Raw genomic sequence first — 23,142 nt, 5'->3', positions numbered from 1 at the left:
GCTGGTCGTCTAGATTACAGCAAACATTAGATTACTGTAGTGAGTTGGGTGGTTCATTTAGTACACATCGTCATTCTCATAGCATTGCTGGTCGTAGTGAGTTGGGTGGTTCATTTAGTACACATCGTCATTCTCATAGCATTGCTGGTCGTAGTGAGTTGGGTGGTTCATTTAGTACACATCGTCATTCTCATAGCATTGCTGGTCGTAGTGAGTTGGGTGGTTCATTTAGTACACATCGTCATTCTCATAGCATTGCTGGTCGTAGTGAGTTGGGTGGTTCATTTAGTACACATCGTCATTCTCATCATTCTCATAGCATTGCTGGTCGTAGTGAGTTGGGTGGTTCATTTAGTACACATCGTCATTCTCATAGCATTGCTGGTCGTAGTGAGTTGGGTGGTTCATTTAGTACACATCGTCATTCTCATAGCATTGCTGGTCGTAGTACAGTTGGGTGGTTCATTTAGTACACATCGTCATTCTCATAGCATTGCTGGTCGTAGTGAGTTGGGTGGTTCATTTAGTACACATCGTCATTCTCATAGCATTGCTGGTCGTCGTAGTAGAGTCGTAGTGAGTGGTTCATTTAGTACACATCGTCATTCTCATAGCATTGCTGGTCGTCTAGATTGCAGCAAACATTAGATTACTGTAGTGAGTTCATTTAGGGTGGTTCATTTAGTACACATCGTCATTCTCATAGCATTGCTGGTCGTAGTGAGTTGGGTGGTTCATTTAGTACACATCGTCATTCTCATAGCATTGCTGGTCGTAGTGAGTTGGGTGGTTCATTTAGTACACATCGTCATTCTCATAGCATTGCTGGTCGTAGTGAGTTGGGTGGTTCATTTAGTACACATCGTCATTCTCATAGCATTGCTGGTCGTAGTGAGTTGGGTGGTTCATTTAGTACACATCGTCATTCTCATAGCATTGCTGGTGCTGGTCGTAGTGAGTTGGGTGGTTCATTTAGTACACATCGTCATTCTCATAGCATTGCTGGTCGTCTAGATTGCAGCAAACATTAGATTACTGTAGTGAGTTGGGTGGTTCATTTAGTACACATCGTCATTCTCATAGCATTGCTGGTCGTAGTGAGTTGGGTGGTTCATTTAGTACACATCGTCATTCTCATAGCATTGCTGGTCGTAGTGAGTTGGGTGGTTCATTTAGTACACATCGTCATTCTCATAGCATTGCTGGTCGTAGTGAGTTGGGTGGTTCATTTAGTACACATCGTCATTCTCATAGCATTGCTGGTCGTCTAGATTACAGCAAACATTAGATTACTGTAGTGAGTTGGGTGGTTCATTTAGTACACATCGTCATTCTCATAGCATTGCTGGTCGTAGTGAGTTGGGTGGTTCATTTAGTACACATCGTCATTCTCATAGCATTGCTGGTCGTAGTGAGTTGGGTGGTTCATTTAGTACATATCATCATTCTCATAGCATTGCTGGTCGTAGTGAGTTGGGTGGTTCATTTAGTACACATCTTCATTCTCATAGCATTGCTGGTCGTAGTGAGTTGGGTGGTTCATTTAGTACACATCGTCATTCTCATAGCATTGCTGGTCGTAGTGAGTTGGGTGGTTCATTTAGTACACATCATCATTCTCATAGCATTGCTGGTCGTAGTGAGTTGGGTGGTTCATTTAGTACACATCGTCATTCTCATAGCATTGCTGGTCGTCTAGATTGCAGCAAACATTAGATTACTGTAGTGAGTTGGGTGGTTCATTTAGTACACATCGTCATTCTCATAGCATTGCTGGTCGTAGTGAGTTGGGTGGTTCATTTAGTACACATCGTCATTCTCATAGCATTGCTGGTCGTAGTGAGTTGGGTGGTTCATTTAGTACACATCGTCATTCTCATAGCATTGCTGGTCGTAGTGAGTTGGGTGGTTCATTTAGTACACATCGTCATTCTCATAGCATTGCTGGTCGTAGTGAGTTGGGTGGTTCATTTAGTACACATCGTTCATTTAGTACACATCGTCATTCTCATAGCATTGCTGGTCGTAGTGAGTTGGGTGGTTAATTTAGTACACATCGTCATTCTCATAGCATTGCTGGTCGTCTAGATTGCAGCAAACATTAGATTACTGTAGTGAGTTGGGTGGTTCATTTAGTACACATCGTCATTCTCATAGCATTGCTGGTCGTAGTGAGTTGGGTGGTTCATTTAGTACACATCGTCATTCTCATAGCATTGCTGGTCGTAGTGAGTTGGGTGTTTCATTTAGTACACATCGTCATTCTCATAGCATTGCTGGTCGTAGTGAGTTGGGTGGTTCATTTAGTACACATCATCATTCTCATAGCATTGCTGGTCGTAGTGAGTTGGGTGGTTCATTTAGTACACATCGTCATTCTCATAGCATTGCTGGTCGTCTAGATTGCAGCAAACATTAGATTACTGTAGTGAGTTGGGTGGTTCATTTAGTACACATCGTCATTCTCATAGCATTGCTGGTCGTAGTGAGTTGGGTGGTTCATTTAGTACACATCGTCATTCTCATAGCATTGCTGGTCGTAGTGAGTTGGGTGGTTCATTTAGTACACATCGTCATTCTCATAGCATTGCTGGTCGTAGTGAGTTGGGTGGTTCATTTAGTACACATCGTCATTCTCATAGCATTGCTGGTCGTAGTGAGTTGGGTGGTTCATTTAGTACACATCGTCATTCTCATAGCATTGCTGGTCGTAGTGAGTTGGGTGGTTCATTTAGTACACATCGTCATTCTCATAGCATTGCTGGTCGTCTAGATTGCAGCAAACATTAGATTACTGTAGTGAGTTGGGTGGTTCATTTAGTACACATCGTCATTCTCATAGCATTGCTGGTCGTAGTGAGTTGGGTGGTTCATTTAGTACACATCGTCATTCTCATAGCATTGCTGGTCGTAGTGAGTTGGGTGGTTCATTTAGTACACATCGTCATTCTCATAGCATTGCTGGTCGTAGTGAGTTGGGTGGTTCATTTAGTACACATCGTCATTCTCATAGCATTGCTGGTCGTAGTGAGTTGAGTGGTTCATTTAGTACACATCGTCATTCTCATAGCATTGCTGGTCGTCTAGATTGCAGCAAACATTAGATTACTGTAGTGAGTTGGGTGGTTCATTTAGTACACATCGTCATTCTCATAGCATTGCTGGTCGTAGTGAGTTGGGTGGTTCATTTAGTACACATCGTCATTCTCATAGCATTGCTGGTCATCTAGATTACAGCAACATTAGACTACTGTAGTGAGTTGGGTGGTTCATTTAGTACACATCGTCATTCTCATAGCATTGCTGGTCATCTAGATTACAGCAACATTAGACTACTGTAGTGAGTTGGGTGGTTTATTTAGTATACATTGTCATTCTCATAGCATTTCATGGAACATTTTTAACAATATTGAATTGCACAAGTTTGCCAAGCTAAGAACAAAAGACAGGATAAACCAGAATGATGCATGGCTCATGATGATGATCCCACCTCTTCAGAATCGATTCACAACACTTTATGGTTCTACAACACAATTTTATGGGCCTAAGATCAGTGTTGTGACATTGGCATATCTGCTGGCATGATGTTAAACTTGACAGGCCATGAATACATTGACACCATCATAACATTATTTCAAAAATAGTTTCAGATTTTCTTGAATATTATGATGTTTCAGCATTAAAACACTGAATTAATTAAATATGATGTCACATAAACTGAGCTTTTCCTACAGAAAAATTGTAAACTACTGTCCCACATCTCTCTGTCTATATAGGTAATAGTTATCAGCACAACAGTCACAACACAGAAGAAAACTGAATTGCTATATTTTATACAATTTGTGATTGTGACACAGCAATAAATTCCCAAATATCAAAAACTAAATTTTCTTATATGATAAATATTTTAAACGACTTGTTTTCAGATTTTGTACACCCAAAAGCCAATGTATTTTTGCGCTGGGATGTCATTAAACATTTATTTATTCCTTGTTTTCAAAATGTTCGCAAATACTTCAAGGAAGATGTAAGTCATTAAACACTAAAAGATTACACTGAGCTGTCTATATCGAGTCAGGAAACCACGATGGTGATAAATGGTGGTAAGAAAGAGGGGAACGCAATGAAGCATTCAGAGATACACTTGTCTGCAATTAGCCATATTGTCTTAACGATGTGCACTTGGCTCAGATCTCTCCCTCGCATCCCACTGGGACTATCGCAAGTCGAACTGGAAATGCAAATTACTTTTTACGAGCTCCAATCCATAAAAATTATCCAAACCTGGACGTAAAACATACATCTGGGACTATCACCCAAAGATGCTCAGGATAAAACCAATTTTATGACTTCTCGGTGTGGTGCACTATTCATGTAAAGTGATAAAATAGAGAAAAAATTATGGTAGGCTTGAGTAAGCTTGTGGTATTGGTTTCCGTTTGGTTTATTAAGAATTAATAAATAATCGGGTTTTTTCCAGCTGTATGAATAATATTCATTGGGCAATAAATATTTTATATACATGTATGATGAAGATAAAATAATGCCAATAAATTAATTTGATGCAGGTAATTTAATTAGAAAGTATGTTTTCTTTAGTGCTAGATATAAAATGAACTGCATTATTATGATAATTAGTGGAAGAATGTCTGTGTATGTGTGTCTTGTAATGTGTAATTAATGTTATAAAAGTTTTTTTAATAATTTGAAAAAGTGCTGTTCCTCTTTTTACAACCCTGACATCACCTATGTTTCTGGGGACAAGAAATAATTATTTAAAAAAAATTAATTGCATTATTTGATTTATACTTACACAGAGATGTGATATCGTTTTAAAAACAAAAGCTGAAAGATTTTTCAAAATCTTAAACTTCTGTACTACAGCTAAGTAAAGGTCATTTATCAGCATTTCAAATTAAATCAAATCAACTTCATAAAAATAATTTTAAACAAGAAAGCTGAAATAAAATTTAAAAAACACACACTGAAAGTTCACATCTGTTACATTTTGCACACAGAAACATGACCACATGACTAAATAAAAATGATAACCCTTCTGGGTTTTCTAATATAAGTGCTTAACTATTCCAAATGGTAGCCACAAAAATGTTACAATGGAAGAAATGAATTCATATTTTATACTGGGTATAGTATTAGTATATAGAAAATAAACCACAAAGATAGATGTCTTACAATCAGCCCTCTACATTGCCGCCGATTTGGTCACATATGCAACCACTTTTTTTCATTTGGCAGCTGAAACATTTTATACTATCTATACTACTCAAAAGAATTTAAGGGTCAGACGATATTTTCGACATTATTTTCTGAATGTCAATTATATTAGCTAGACCATAATGTCACGCATGGTATTGTTCCATTTTGACGAAAGTGGGTCTAAGCAACCCATAAATGAATTAAAATTCACTGTCATTGACACTGTCGACTAGTTCTAATGGCGAAAACATGCTTACATTTGCACGTAAATTAGGGCGAAAGTGAAAGGTCTGCTAAGTGCCCATAACTTGCTTTTTCACAAACCGCTTCATTTGCACGCTTTGCATGTGTATTCCATGTTCCCAATGCTGAATTTCCGTATACTTGGAGCTTGCGTTCGTGTACGGTGCACACTCCAAATTCGACAATGGTACGACGTCAACTGACTATCGAAGATCGAGGAAGGGCTATTGCTTGGCTTCAGGATGGCAATACGCAAAGAAATGTTGCTCTGAGACTTGGTGTCAGTCAGAGTGTCGTTGGCCGACTGTGGCAACAGTACCAAGCAACGAATTCTGTTCGAAATTGTCCACGTTCGGGAAGACCCCGAAGCACTACAAATAGAGAGGACCGCTACATCACCAATATGGCTCTACGTCAACGCACAACCACTGCACGCTGATTACGTGACAATCTGCGGACTGCGACTGGAACTCGAGTATCTGATCAAACCATGCGCAATCGTCTGAGAGCCAATAATCTACGCTGCCGTCGCCAGGCTGTTCGACCACCACTCGTACCACGTCACAGAACGGCCAGACGTCACTGGTGCACGCTTCATCTGCGGTGGCAACGTGTTCAGTGGGGTCGGGTGGTGTTCACTGATGAGTCCAGGTTTAGTCTCAGTTCAACGACGGTCGAGTTCGTGTCTACAGACGTCCTGGGGAGCGCTTCGCTGACGTTAACGTTAGACAACATCACCGGTTCGGTGGTGGCAGCGTCATGGTGTGGGGCGGCATCTCTATCCACCACAGGACCCCCCTCTATGTGGTGGATGGCAATCTGAATGGAATCCGCTATCTGAATGAGATTATCCGGCCGTTGGTTCTCCCAGGCCTTCAGCAGATTGGCGGCGGGGCAGTTCTGCAGGATGACAATGCCAGACCCCACCGCGCCAGGGTGGTAACGGACTTTCTCAGACAACAAGGTATCGCCAGGATGGATTGGCCAGCATATTTGCCTGACTTGGCCCCAATAGAGAACGCCTGGGACGAATTAGGCAGGAGAGTTCGGGATAACCATGTCCCTCCGGCCAACCTTCATGATCTGGGTCAACTTCTTATGGCAGAGTGGCAGGCCATTCCCCAAGAGTTCTTCAGACGTCTGATCAACAGCATGAGGCAACGATGTGTCGAGTGTATTCGTGCCAGGGGTGGATTCACACACTATTAAACGAGTGTTCTAATGTGTAAAATCCATGTTTGACAACCTTCAACTTTGACAGCATGTCTTGTGACTTTCTTGTATACAGTGACGTTTATTTGTGGTTTTTTGTAAATATGGAACAATAAATAAAAGATTTGGTGTAGTTTACATCATCAATCTAATACACTCTGAAACTTATTTGGTTATAAATTTTGGACCCTTAAATTCTTTTGAGTAGTATATATAAAAATACAAGTAGGCGGCATTTGGTGGAAAAGTTAACATAGAGGTCTGACAATAAATATCTGCTATCTGATACAAGTATTAAAAATAAGGGATTTTCACATTTTAGTGCCAGTACTAAAACAAAAGGATTAAAATAAATTCAATACCAATATCAAATTAAAAAAGTGAAAAAATATTTTAGTACTGACATACCTTACTAAATAAATAAGGAATAAAAAATATATTAAAGTACGTTTGTATTAATACAAAACAAATCAGTGCTAATACTAAACATATTTCAGCACCAATATGAAATCAGTAAGGGATTATAAACATATTTCAGCACCAATATGAAATCAGTAAGGGATTATAAACATATTTCAGCACCAATATGAAATCAGTAAGGGATTATAAACATATTTCAGCACCAATATGAAATCAGTAAGGGATTATAAACATATTTCAGTTCTAATGCTAAACATATTTCAGTAATGTGAGTTATGAACAAGTTCCTCTGACTGGAATTGATCCTGCAAGCTGTCACATGCCAATAACATACTCTAGCACCCTGTAAGACAGCCAGTACCTGGTCATCAAGCTGCTGCTCAAGCTGTTGAATTCTGCAATCTTTCTCCTTTCCGTCTCGCTCCAGTTCCTGAATCCGAATCTCAAGGTCGCAGGGTTTCCAGTTCATGGCCGCAAGTTGCTGTTCTACGAGTTGAAGCTGAATTAAGGAGCAAACAGAAATCATCAATACGAAATGTTAATTAAAGACTTAATACTAAACAAACTTTTCTTATGGTGTGATATATATAAAGTACTCACTTAAAACATGTACTTATATAGCAAGAGTAGAAATTGGCTGACATTCCTGCAGGATATTCGGTCCGGTCAGCTACAGATTCTGCTGGGCCAAATCAAAACCTGACGGACCAAACACGATTGGCAGTATTTCGACTTCTGTATAGTTTTTTAACATTTAAGAATGATTAAAAAATATAATATTTTTTGGGGAAAAATTAAAATTGGAACTATTTGCAAAGTCAATTTCGATAGAATGACCTAGGGCTAGGCTTGATAATCTAGGCCTACTAATGACATATATTCTCAAAATTCTAAACCAAGATTACCTTAAATAAAAGTTAAAAACACATACATTTGTATTACATTGATGTGAGGACACTATTTGAGATGTCAAATTACAGTTACAACCATCAGATATCTTGCCAAGTCTTTTAATAAGACATGCTCACAGACATTATTATATCAGCGTGAGGATCATACGGAAATTATGAAACAAGTTTGTCAATTGTGTTATTCCCCAAGCAAGAGTGAAGGATATAATGCAATTCTCAAGTGGATTTCACAATATTCATGCGATCGTTGTGTGAATGTGATAATTTCTTTATTATCCACACATTAAAAACAATCAGTTTGGAAGGAAACAAGTTGTTAAGCTTGCAGAATCGATTGACTTGTCTGTGATCCACACAATTTACAAGGTTGGCAAGTACAACCACTGTAATGTATCCAAATGAAATTATTTTCCATATATTAAGCCAGTCAATAAAATTTAATATGTCAAAAATAAGATTACTGAAATCAATTGCTTTCAAACATCTACACTGTCATGTTTAGTTTATTAGCAACAATGATAAAAATTAATCTAGTTAAGTCCAAGTATTCAAGTCCCATTACAGAAATAGGTCAGGTCAAATGCAAGTGCAAGTGCGAATAATTTTTACATGCTCATATACCACTATTGTTGAAAATGGGCAGAATTTTGAAAATAGCAATTAGTAAAAAAGTTAATAGAATTAAAAAAAATGAAAAAAGTTACAAGCCAAATGCAGTCAATGTATGATCTACAAACCATCCAAATGCATGTAGAATCATTCTAATGTGTGTCATACTGATTATATTTCCCTATGTCGATAATAAAGGGCTGTATAAAATTAAAATTGTATCAAACGAAGCTGCCTTTTATCTCCAGTGTCTTCTATTAATACCCAAACCAGGTGGGGAAGAAAATGATTGTTAAAAATAGATTTAAGTATGCCTGCGAGGAAACAGTTTGTGATAATTTTTTAACCATAGACACTCAGTGAATTTATTACCGTAACTGACCATCCAGACGATCCAGACGTTGATGATAAAATCAGCAGTCTTACCAGTAAACAAAGTACTCATACACATTGTGCCTGCAGCTTCAGGTGAACTTGTTTATTATGTTTTCTTATCTAAATTTAAGGGAGAAGGGAATGCAAAATTTTGAAGTTAAATTTTGTTTTAATTACACCACTAGAGCATACTGATTTCTATTAATTAATCATCGGCTGTTGAATGTCAGACATTTGGTAATTATGACATGTAGTCTTTAGAGGGAAGCCATCATGTTTTTTCCATTAGCAGTAAGAGACCTTTTTATGCACTTTCCAAAAGACAGAACAGCACGTACCACTTCTTTTGATATATCAGTCATATGGTATTGGTTGAGATGGGGGAACCCAATGAGTCTGCCAAGTTGGTTGAAACCCATGACCCGAGCATCTTAAGTGAACACTCTACCAACTGAGCTAAATCCAGCTCTAGGCATATAAAAGACTCCTTGCTGCTAATTAAAAGAAGCAGAAGGTTTTTCTTTATTATTATGACCGGCCTTGGTGGCGTCGTGGTTAGGCCATCGGTCTACAGGCTGGTAGATACTGGGTTCGGATCCCTGTCGAGGCATGGGATTTTTAATCCAGATACTCCAAACCCTCAGTGAGTGCTCCGCAAGGCTCAATGGGTAGGTGTAAACCACTTGCACCGACCAGTGATCCATAACTGGTTCAACAAAGGCCAGGGTTTGTGAAATCCTGCCTGTGGGAAGCGCAAATAAAAGATCCCTTGCTGCCTGTTATAAAAGAGTAACCTATGTGGCTAGGGCTGGTTTCCTCTAAAAAAATCAGTGTCAGAATGACCATATGTTTGACGTCCAATAGCCGATGATAAGATAAAAAATCAATGTGCTCTAGTGGTGTCGTTAAACAAAACAAACTTTACTTTACTTTATTATTATCTGCTCCAAATGACTCAAATGACATATTTCATAGAACAACTAGGCAGGCCTGTTTTCACTGTAAAATCGGAATCATAGCATGGGTATTTTGTATAATGCTTTGTGGCACACATTAAGGTGAAATCATTTTTTTTTTTATCTAGAATTAAAAATATATAGCAAAATAGATGAAAGAAAGAAATGTTTTATTTAACGATGCACTCAACACATTTTATTTACGGTTATATGGCGTTGGACATATAGGACCACACAGATATTGAGATATCGTCACTTCATGGGCTACTCTTTTCGATTGACAGCAAGGGATCTTTTATATGCACCATCCCACAGACAGGGTAGTACATACCACAGCCTTTGATATACCAGTCATGGTGCACTGGCTGGAACGGCAAAATAGATGAAGATGATGACATTGAGAGTCATCTATCGTATTTGTCATGTAATCAGTTCATAAGAAATCTAAATGCAAACTCATCCACCAATGTGAAATCCTAGATTTACTATGAAAAATAGTAGCTTGGACAGAATATTCCAGTGGATGGATAGATAGATGGATGGATGGGATGGATGGATGGATGGATAGTTGGATGGTTGGACGGATGGGATGGGATGGGATGGGATGGGATGGGATGGGATGGGATGGATGGATGGATGGATGGATGGATGGATGGATGGATGGATGGATATATGGACAAATGGATTAGATGGATGGGATTTGAATGGGATAGGATGGATAGATAAATGGATGAATGGATGGATAAATGGATGGGTGGGATTGATTAATGTGTGTATTTGTATGTCTCTCTGTCTGTCCCTCTGTCTGTCTCTCTGTCTGTTTCTCTGTTTGTCTGTCTGTCTGTCTCTCTGTTTTTGTCTTGTCTGTATATTATTTTACAAAATGTGTTTCTAAAAATCATAAGTTAAAAAAAAAATTGCAAAATTATTACTGATGTCAGTTGAATGACAGGCACAGGGCCGTGAGATAAGCTGAGCTGACTGGTGAAGTGTACCAAGGTAAAGACGAATAGAGCACAATACACAATCAATACACCAGTCACATGCTGCTACTGCTGCAGCACACAAATAGATGGATACATATTTATGCCACAACACCTTGAGGAATGCTATGACTTTCTCACCTTGTGTAGCCTCACCAGTGTTCCGTGGTTAGCAGACGGCAACATCTCAGTCAGGCAGTGAAACGCACTTTCAAATTGCTTGTCCTAATGAATTTTGGTTTACCACCATACAAACATCACAGTTTATCAATGTTTTTTTTCACTCAAAGTAATTGCTTACCGGTACATAACTTTAAGTTGTAAACGTGATTGTCAGTGAAGTATTAAACTGACTGACACAGATAATCTGCAGGAAATTTAATGCTTAAAATATATTTAATCTAAGGTTGTATGTTAGTCTTTTTGTTTTTTTGTAAACACAAATTAGAAGGAAGAAAAAATAAGTACCCAAGTATCAAAATTACAAAACCATAAGAGTATGTATATGTAGTTCATGTTTATGAAAAAAAAAGAAAATAATTATATCAACTTATTGCAAGTTCTGTTGTGTAGCTGCATGAACACATTAATTACTGATAATATTTTGGAAAATTATAAAAACATAGCATGCTCAAACTAATACACTGTGTGCTGTAAAACATTAAATATCCACTTGGTAGCTATAAAGTCTGCATGTACATGAATACCTATAATAAATATTGTGGTCATAAACAGAAATTAAGTGTCCGTGTACAGGTAAGTGGATCAACGAATTGAACAACCAAACATCCTCGATTTAAACAGTTTAAAGCTGTGAAGACAAATCATTATAAATATGTCCATACAGTTAGCTTGCGACTCAGTCCACATTTACTGCAGTGTACCAGTATGATAGTTTGCAAATGAGTCTGCCTGTTTTAAACAAATCACGAAACATTTAAAGTAGGAGAAAATGTGAAACAGGACCTGTTATTAACATACTAGTAAAGTCTGTGTACTAAATCCTGGTATGTTAGTCATATCAGCTTTCAGTATCATTTACAGTGTCACCAGTTAACCCTTTGTGAGCCAACAACCCCACACACTCAACTTCAACTTACATTATTACCTGGTGCTCATAAGTTTTTAATAAGATCATAATTATTCAGTTTTTCTGAAATTATGTGTATGTTCAAACATGGGAAGAGTTGAATGCGAGTTTTTACTTTTGATGAGTCTAAACTTGAAAATCTATATTGTTTCAATAATAGTTTCATATCTTCATATTTTTAAGCATTCAAAAATATTGCTTACACTCCTCCCATTGGTGAAAACATCATTTGTTATTTATGATATCACATAGCAATAAAATACATTATTGTGTAATCGATTTAAAGATATAAGACTGGCTGATTCTAGGTGATGACCCAGTCACCACAGCCATTACATCCAATGAAATAGCACAACGAAAACTGATCGCTAAGTGATGTTAGAACAAAATTGACTGCTCTTTGACGTACAAGTTAACTGCAAGCATAATCTCTATAAATAAGTTTTATTTGGAAAAGAAGTTTAAATTTCTTTCAACTTCGTTTCTGAGGAAATGTAAAAAACAGAATGCTATAATCACGATGGTTAGATATCATTTATCTTATAACTTGTTTAAAAATGAAAGAAAGAAAGAAAGAAATATTTTATTTAACGACGCACTCAACACATTTTATTTACGGTTATATGGCGTCAAACATATGGTTAAGGACCACACAGATTTTGAGAGGAAACCCGCTGTCGCCACTACATGGGCTACTCTTTCCGATTAGCAGGAAGGGATCTTTTATTTGCACTTCTCACAGGCAGGATAGCACAAACCATGGCCTTTGTTGAACCAGTTATGTATCACTAGTCGGTGCAAGTGGTTTACATTTACACCTACCCATTGAGCCTCGCGGAGAACTCACTCAGGGTTTGGAGTCGGTATCTGGATAGAAAATCCCATGCCTCGACTGAGATCCGAACCCAGTACCTACCAGCCTGTTGACCGATGGCCTAACCACAACGCCACCGAGGCCGATGTGTTTAAAAATGAATCCAACTAGATAGGTTTTGAAATAACTTGTAAGATAAATGTTATCTAACGGCCACTCATATACCGGTAGTATTTTCTATATAGTATTAATTAGTCTGTGGAAACCAATAAAAATAGACAAATAAACCTCTTAATTCAGAGGAACAATAATGTCTAGCAAGTGATGTAATAAAGTTTAAAAATTACCCATTGTATTCCCTGCCATGACATCAATAGAAATAGCCTTTCTTTAGGAAAGTAGTACAAAGGTCAAAACTACTCTTACTTATCTTATTACTACGAACTCTCCACCTACAAGACAGAAAATTATCTCATTACATAGACCAGCTCTACTTTCAAGACAATATGTTTGAGATCACACTTAACAAACACAACACATCACTTCATAGCACACGACAGTATCAAACAGTTTGAATGAAATAAACTGTTCAGCGATGACAAGAAAAACAAGTCTACTTTCTGACAGATAGCTTAACTGAAATATTATATTAACAGATCCCTGTGGGCTATAAGCTGCTTTGCTTCCCAGCGCCACACAAAGCCACCTCGTAATGGGGTCCCATGAGCCAAATACACTCATCGCACAATTACCACAGGTCCTAACATGGGAACAGTCTGAGCTGTGATTGAGAAAACCGTGAAATGTCATCCCAGGCATGATCTGCTGTGTCACCCTGTTGGCTCCCACATCAATAATATGCATGGACGCTGCAAATCTGACTTTATAATGTGCATACGGAGGTCTGATTATCAAATATAAATGCAGATTAAAATTATCGCTATCTCAATTATCATAATGTATCATTTTTTTATTTTTTTTAAATACGTGGGATTCCATTCATGTATGATTGTAACAGGAATTAAAGGTCAAAGAGGAACAATAATCTGCAGTTGAAGTATTACTCACACAGTTAAGGACATTCATGTATGTATCAGGTTCACTGACAGAAGATTTGAACTCGGGCACATGCTATCTAGTGAAGCTTTGTGGACAGGCTAACATATTTACATTTTCTGGCATCTTGATAGCAAGACAGCAATGTTTTAGATGAATGTTTGGCTGTTTTTAAGGTTTTTATTTTTGTAAAATAGGACAAAAGAGTCATCTTATGGTCCTGAAGCAGAGGGTACAGACCTCCACTCAATGTTGTGTATGTCAAGCAGTCAAAGCAAAATCTCTTAAAACTATTCTCAGTTCATCCACTGTACCTGGCATTAACATCTAAGGTACTGTAAATGAATGAATGAATGAATGAATGAAAGTTTAATGACACCCCAGCACGAAAAATACATCGGCTATTGGGTGTCAAACTATGGTAAATGCAAAAACAATTCTAAGGTACTGTAATGAATTATAGTCAAGGAAACAAATTGCACTATATTTTTAAAATGTGTTCAGAATGGCTTACGTACAACTACATTAAAAATCACGAGCATAGGAAGGTGCCAAAAAGTGGGGGGCACACTTTTATATTTACACACTTTTACACTATTATAAAGCAAATAAAAAGCAAAATATCTGAAAAGTGGGGGGGGGGCACATGCCCCCTTGCCCCCCCCCCCCCACTTCCTACACCAGTGCAGATCCTCAATAACATGCCACCCCCATACACTAATACACTACACTATACACACACGCAGCCACACACAAACGCATACACACACATAAACAAATGAACTGACAAAGATACCTAAACAAGAAAGATGATATCTTCTCAAAATCACATAAAATTGTATTTTATTAATTGGAATATATCACAAAGCGAGATGTTTAACGAGAGTATGAGGCCACTAGGTACAAGAGGAGCAGATGTTATCCATGGTTGTGAAACTCGTAAACACAATTACAGAGTGGTAAGTAACCTCACCATCCTTCTAACAGGACACCCTGCCGCTCGGCACTCACTGTATCAAGATTATCAAGTTAGCTCGGCTCTTTACAAAGTTTATAAACGACTGTACAGCCACAAATTGAAAGCATGTGCTTCAACAAGGCGCAGTCTTCAATACACAGACTGCACGTACTGACGTACCTACCTGTAACTCATAATCAACGAGTATTTCTCATCATGTTTAACGAGAACATCACAGTGGGGCCTGCACACACAAAATAGATTGTAATTACATCAAAGGTTTACAAACAACAGGTCTTGTCCTCATTAAGCTGGGAATATCTCGTGGAATGTTAATGGTTGCATATTAAGGATGTGATGAAATGTAACATTGGAATATCAAACAGGATTTGCACTAACACTTGCGCTAACTACTTGGATATTAATAGCCATGAGTATGCCACATTTGACCATGTTAGCATTGTGTGTCTCTACTCGTATGGAAAATAATATGGCTATAAACCAAAACAGTATGTTTAAAATGTTTTAAAAAAATGTGCATGCTTATTAACCTACAAGTGCAATGAATAATGCTAACAGAATGAGGACATAGCCCTGTGGTGAAACACTCACCTGATGTACGGTCGGTCGGGAGTCAATCCCTGTCAGTGAAACACTCACCTGATGTACGGTCGGTCGGGAGTCAATCCCTGTCAGTGAAACACTCACCTGATGTACGGTCGGTCGGGAGTCAATCCCTGTCAGTGAAACACTCACCTGATGTACGGTCGGTCGGGAGTCAATCCCTGTCAGTGAAACACTCACCTGATGTACGGTCGGTCGGGAGTCAATCCCTGTCAGTGAAACACTCACCAGATGTACGGTCGGTCGGGAGTCAATCCCTGTCGGTGAAACACTCACCTGATGTACGGTCGGTCGGGAGTCAATCCCTGTCGGTGAAACACTCACCTGATGTACGGTCGGTCGGGAGTCAATCCCTGTCGGTGAAACACTCACCTGATGTACGGTCGGTCGGGAGTCAATCCCTGTCGGTGAAACACTCACCTGATGTACGGTCGGTCGGGAGTCAATCCCTGTCGGTGAAACACTCACCTGATGTACGGTCGGTCGGGAGTCAATCCCTGTCGGTGAAACACTCACCTGATGTACGGTCGGTCGGGAGTCAATCCCTGTCGGTGAAACACTCACCTGATGTACGGTCGGTCGGGAGTCAATCCCTGTCAGTGAAACACTCACCTGATGTACGGTCGGTCGGGAGTCAATCCCTGTCAGTGGCTACATTAGCATATTTCTTCTTTCAGCCAGCGCACCATGACTGGTATATCAAAGGTCATGGTATGTGCTATACTGTCTGTGGGATAATGCATATTGCATAGTGTGTTTCTGTGTGTGTGTGTGTGTGTGTGAGTGTGTGTGTATGTGTGTGTGTCTATGTGTGTGTGTGTGTCTGTGTGTATGTGTCTGTGTATGTGTATATGTGTGTGTGTATGTGTGTGTGTGTATGTCTGTGTGTGTGTCTATGTGTGTGTGTGTGTCTCTGTATCTGTGTGTGTGTGTGTGTGTATGTGTGTGTGTCTCTGTGTGTGTGTCTGTGTGTGTGTGTCTGTGTGTGTGTGTGTTTGTGTCTGTGTGTGTGTGTCTGTGTGTGCATGTGTGTGTCTGTATTTGTGTCTGTGTGTGTGCCTGTGTGTGTGTGTCCCTGTGTATGTGTGTGTGTGTGTGTGTGTGTGTGTGTGTGTGTGTGTGTGTTTTTTTGTGGTATTCGTTGTTTTTTGTTTTTATTTTTATTTGGGTTTTTCTTTCTTGTAAAGTAAAACGATGTACATTAAATCGTGTTAGATTTGGTGTTCTTGGTGACACCACTGTCATCTTCCCACACACTGCTTTTCACAGACTGGGAATTAAAAGGCTACAGACCATGTTGCAATAATCCACCAGCAGGAAAAACAAGCAATTTGGGAAAGGTTACCATAGAAATTAATCAGTCTGTAGCCTCCATTAAGGTTGTCAGGAAGCTTGTCCAATCAAAGCCAAATAGAGAGATAACATACGCTTTAACACTTTTGTGATCGGCCACCTTGGTGATGACCATAAACCAATTGGAGACTAAGAGACGGCCGCCACTACAGGGAACATTTCCAAATCTTAGGTAACCAAAATGTGGGTTCACATGATTTTTATCTAGGTAACCGATAATTCAATTATGTTAATTATATTTGGGTAAGGCAAAAAAAAGAAGAAAAAAGTGTGATTCTGGTTACATATGAAAAACATTTAGGGTGGGTAGGTAGGCTATAACTTTTTATTATAATTTTTGTTTTTATATATTTTTTAATCTTCCAATATGGTCTTGCCAAATAGCAATAAAGTAACATTTCAAACAAATGCTGTTTTCAAGATCAGTAGGTGGAAAAACGTTTAGGGTCGGCAAAAATGGTAAAAAAAAAGAAAACAAAGGTCATATTTTTTTATTTGGCCTAACCTAATCAGTCACCTCTATCTTGCATTGGAATTATGCATCTTCTGACATTTGCAATATCAGTAGTGCAATGGTTATCACATAACCAATTTGCAGTTCACATGAATTTAAAGATGCACAGACAGACCAATGCTTCAGGTGAAATATTGTGCCATACCAGTACAATGTCATATTCATAGCATCCACAGACATGTAGTAAATCAGTCAGTTGTCATTCATTCCAATCTGTTCTTCACAACTTGTTTTTCAAAGACTGTGGCATGTGCTGTATTGTCTGTGAGTAAGTGCATAAACAATAATCTTCAGTTGGAATAAGCACCAACTAAGGTTTTAAATATGCAAGAAAATGCAAGGAAATCCATAGCTGCCATAGTGGCTACTCTTACTGCAAATAGCACTTTCCAATGATATACCATGATATTAGATGTACCCACATTGGTTAGGCTGGGGAAAACCTGAATGGTCCACCACAACCATCTGATCCTTCAAAGCATCAACTATATAGCAGCATGTGCTCTACTATATAGTACTGACGATGATCACCTGTCAATCCCGTCCTCCAACTCATTTATCAGTAGCTTTTAATTATGCTTACATGTTTTAATATGAAGGAAGGAAATCTTTTATTTAACGACACACTCAACAGATTTTATTTACGGTTATATGGCGTCAGATATATGGTTAAGGACCACACAGATACTGAGAGAGGAAACCAGCTGTTGCCACTTCATGGGCTACTCTTTTTGATTAGTAGCAAGGGATCTTTTATATGCACCATCCCACAGACAGGGTAGTATTTACCATGACTTTTGTTACACCAGTTGTGGAGCAATGGCTGGAACGAGAAATAGCCTAATGGGTCCACCGATGGGGATCGATCCTAGACCGACTGTTTTAATATGAAGACACAAAACTAAAACTGTATAGTTTATAAAATTACAGACATCTCTAAAACAGACTTTCTGATACCAGTAGGGGTCGATCCATTGTTACATGAACGTATTAAAATTATGTAGAAATTAAAAAAATATATATTACAATCCTTTTCATTACAATAATTTTCATTAATAATAAAACCGAAACAAAGAAATTAAAGTTTTAATAAACAATAATAACATATTTATATCTAATTTTTTGCAGGTGTGTTTATAGGTTTTTTTTAATTAAATGTTTTTTTTATATAAAACTTATGTTTTTAACAATACATATGTCACAGATGGAAATTTTTAATATCTAACACCATCAATTTGGAATTGGTATTTTTTGCTATACTAAGAAATTACTATCAAACCTCCCTTGTAATGTCTATATAACGTAGAGATAATTACTGAGCACACATGAACACCACAGACCTTTAGCCCACAGGAACACATACAGACCTCCATCGGGCAACCTTGATCACGGCACATTAAGCCCAGTATGGGAAATCAATGAGCTACAATACACATGAATAGACTATTCCCAGCCGCACTTTCACTTGGTAAGTTATTGGTGATGGGACACAAATACATACTAAACAGATTATAGGCCACTTATCTATAGCATACGGTCATAAAACACTTTACAGACATCAATCCAAACAAAACGAGTGTAGTCAAATACTATAGTAGTACAACATGTAGTGCATTTTACATGCAGCATTCCCTCACAGCCAAACAATGATTACCAAACTGTGCTGCCTGCATACAGGGTACATGTTTGTTTAGTGGTTCAGCATAAACATACATACAGACTACTACTACTGTATTACGAACAGGAATATTAGTGTGTGATTGTTACACATGGGAATATTACTATATGATTATTACACATGGGAATATTACAATATGATTATTACACATGGGAATATTACAATATGATTATTACACATGGGAATATTACAATATGATTATTACACATGGGAATATTACAATATGATTATTACACATTGGAATATTAGTATATGATTGTTACACATGGGAATGTTACAATATGATTATTACACATGGGAATATTACAATATGATTATTACACATGGGAATATTACAATATGATTATTACACATGGGAATATTAGTATATGATTGTTACACATGGGAATATTAGTATATGATTATCACACATGGGAATATTAGGATATGATTGTTACACATGGGAATATTAGTATATGATTGTAGAACATGGGGAAATTAGTATATGATTATCACACATGGGAATATTACGATATGATTATCACACATGGGAATATTAGTATATGATTGTTACACATGGGAATATTAGTATGTGATTGTTACACATGGGAATATTAGTATATGGTTATCACACATGGGAATATTAGTATATGATTGTTACACATGGGAAAATCAGTATATGATTGTTACACATGGGAATATTAGTATGTGATTGTTACACATGGGAATATTACGATATGATTATCACACATGGGAATATTAGTATATGATTGTTACACATGGGAATATTAGTATGTGATTGTTACACATGGGAATATTAGTATATGGTTATCACACATGGGAATATTAGTATATGATTGTTACACATGGGAAAATCAGTATATGATTGTTACACATGGGAATATTAGTATGTGATTGTTACACATGGGAATATTACGATATGATTATTACACATGGGAATATTAGTATGTGATTGTTACACATGAGAATATTACTATATGATTATTACACATGGGAATATTAGTATGTGATTATTACACATGGGAATATTAGTATGTGATTATTACACATTGGAATATTACTATTTGATTGTTACACATTGTATTAGTATATGATGGTTACACATGGGAATATTACTATTTGATTTTTACACATGGAAATATTAGTATATGATTGTTATACATGGGAATATTAGTATATGATTGTTACACATGGCAATATTAGTATGTGCTTGTTACACATGGGAATATTACTATATGATTATTACACATGGGAATATTAGTGTATGATTGTTGCACATGGGAATATTAGTATATGGTTGTTACACATGGCAATATTAGTATGTGTTTTTTACACATGGGAATATTGGTATATGATTACTACACATGGGAATATTAGTATATGATTGTTACACATGGGAATATTACTATTTGATTGTTACACATGGGAATATTAGCATATGATTGTTACACATAGGAATTTAAGTACATGGGTCTTTCACATGGGAATATTGGTTTAGGATTGTTACACGTGGTAATATTAGTACCTGCATATAATTAATAGAAATGAGAATACATGTATTAATATATAAATATTACCAATGTGAATATTAGTATATGATTGTTACACGTGGTAATATTAGTACCTGCATATAATTAATAGAAATGAGAATACATGTATTAATATATAAATATTACCAATGTGAATATTAGTATATGATTATGACAAGGAAGGAAATGGTTTATTTAATGACACACTCAACACATTTTATTTATGGTTATATGGCATCGGACATATAGTTAAGGACCACACAGATATGGGCTACTCTTTTTGATTAGCAGCAAGGGATCTTTTATATGCACCACCTCATACAGGATAGCACATACCACACACTTTGATGTATCAGTCATGGTGCACTGGCTGGAGCGTGAAATAGCCTAATGGGCCCACTGACAGGGATTATGATAAATACAATGGGATATTAATATGTGATTATCAAAAATGCAAATATTAGTATATTAGTATGTGATTATTACAAATGTAAATATTAGTATGGGATTATGAAAAAAGAAAATACTAGTACACCATTGTTACAAATGAGACTATTAAGTAGAAGATTTTTTGTTTGACAAAACTTTAGCACATTTTGAACTATGACTCTTCTGTGTTTAACATTTCGATGTTTCGATGCTTTGTCAAGAGGAAGATCACTGCAATCACATGCATAAGCATGACTATTGCAAATGTAAACATTAGTACAGGATTTTTTACAACTGGGAATATCATTGGGTTTCAAGCCGGACACAACTTATTGCTAGGGATCTGGTGTCATATTCAACTCAAATTGTATCTGGTCATTGATCAGAACTAGAGGAGACAGGAGATACTGCCCCCACAAAGCTGAATATTAAGCAATGCACCCCCCCCCCCCCCCCAACCTGCAACAAAGTGACTTAATATATAACCAGTACCTCCAGTTTCCAGTATTTTCCCTAACACCTATAGTCCATACCATCATTCTATAAACATGTTTTTTGTAAATAATTTCAGTTTGGTTTGACATAACAAGAAAAGCAAAAGTGTTTAGGAAATATATACTATTGTTGTGTGCAATTTACAAATCAATCGACTCCGACATAAATAACTTGTAGTAAATTCCATAGTATGTAAAAAGGCGTTCTCTGTGGAACGGACTATAAGTTAATAACTTAAATGAGCACATATCATCAAACTTTCACTGTTTGAATAATTGTTTGTGTAAAGACGTGGTGTGCCAAATTTGTTTACAAACATTTGACCTGACACACCGATGACCTTAAACAATTATCAATGGGCGTGTGTCATGGAATACATGCATGTAAATTTCAATTACAGCCCCATGAATATCTCGTGGTAAACGCAGTTCACCCATTCAGCAGTGATCAGGCATTATAGGCAGTCGTTAAACATGCATTTGGCCTCACATAATCAAAACTAGAAATTGCCAAGTTTGTGCATGATTACAATACTGGCCTCAGTGGTGTAGTGGTTAAGTCATCAGATTTAAGTCTAGTAGGTATTGGGTTCGTATCCCAGTACTGGCTTCCATTTAGAGCAGGTTTAGTGACTGAACGGGCCATTACACCAACATCTCTCTCAATAACCACTAACAATTAACCACTAACTGTCCTGGAGAGACAGCTCAGATAGTTGATGTGTGTGCCCTGGACAGCGTGCTTGAACCTTAATTGGATATAAGCATGTAAATAAGTATGAATGAAATGAAACAATGACAGTAATTGTATTTTATAAAGTTTACCCACAGATACATTCTGCCACTCTGGAAGGCAACGAAATACATGTAGATGGCCTGGTACGTTGGATAACTTGTGCCCAATCCTTTTGTATATACATGTGTATATTATATGCAATAAAATATGTTTTCAATCAATAACGACTGAAAATTGCCATTATATCAGTAGCTTTTAACTATGCTCACATGTTTTAATATGAAGGAAGGAAATCTTTTATTTAATGATGCACTCAACACATTTTATTTACGGTTATATGGCGTCAGACATATGGTTAAGGACCACACAGATATTGAGAGAGGAAAACCCGCTGTTGCCACTTCATGTGTTACTCTTTTCGATTAGCAGCAAGGGATCTTTTATATGCACCATCCCACAGACAGGATAGTACATACCACAGCCTTTGTTACACCAGTTGTGGTGCACTGGCTGGAAAGAGATGTCAAAAGTTGAAGCAGAATATTGCTATACTGACCGACATAAAAGGGAAATTAACTACATGTTTGTGTCGGGGAATTCTGAATCTCATTAACTACATGTTTGTGTCGGGGAATTCTGAATCTCAATTAACTACATGTTTGTGTCTGGAAATTCTGAATATCAATTAACTACATGTTTGTGTCTGGAAATTCTGAATATCAATTAACTACATGTTTGCGTCGGGGGAATTCTGAATTTCAATTAACTACATGTTTGTGTCGGGGAATTCTGAATCTCAATTAACTACGTTTGTGTCGGGGAATTCTGAATCTCATTAACTACATGTTTGTGTCGGGGAATTCTGAATATCAATTAAATACATGTTTGCGTCGGGGAATTCTGAATCTCAATTAACTACATGTTTGCGTCGGGGAATTCTG

General features: G+C 37.4%; 1 protein-coding gene across 2 annotated transcripts in view; it reads right to left on the bottom strand.

Annotated features, from left to right (window-relative positions):
• LOC121371726 (pleckstrin homology domain-containing family H member 2-like) overlaps window positions 1–23,142 on the bottom strand; it is a 179,626-nt gene that overhangs the window by 108,728 nt on the left and 47,756 nt on the right. For both annotated transcript variants that reach the window (XM_041497826.1, XM_041497827.1), the window contains exon 4: window positions 7,454–7,591. In XM_041497826.1, coding sequence (XP_041353760.1) covers window positions 7,454–7,591 — 138 coding nt within the window. The remainder of the gene's footprint in view (window positions 1–7,453; window positions 7,592–23,142) is intronic.

This window comes from Gigantopelta aegis, chromosome 4, assembly GCF_016097555.1.
Source record: "Gigantopelta aegis isolate Gae_Host chromosome 4, Gae_host_genome, whole genome shotgun sequence".
Taxonomy (NCBI): domain Eukaryota; kingdom Metazoa; phylum Mollusca; class Gastropoda; order Neomphalida; family Peltospiridae; genus Gigantopelta; species Gigantopelta aegis.
This window is presented reverse-complemented; position numbering and strand designations above follow the sequence as displayed.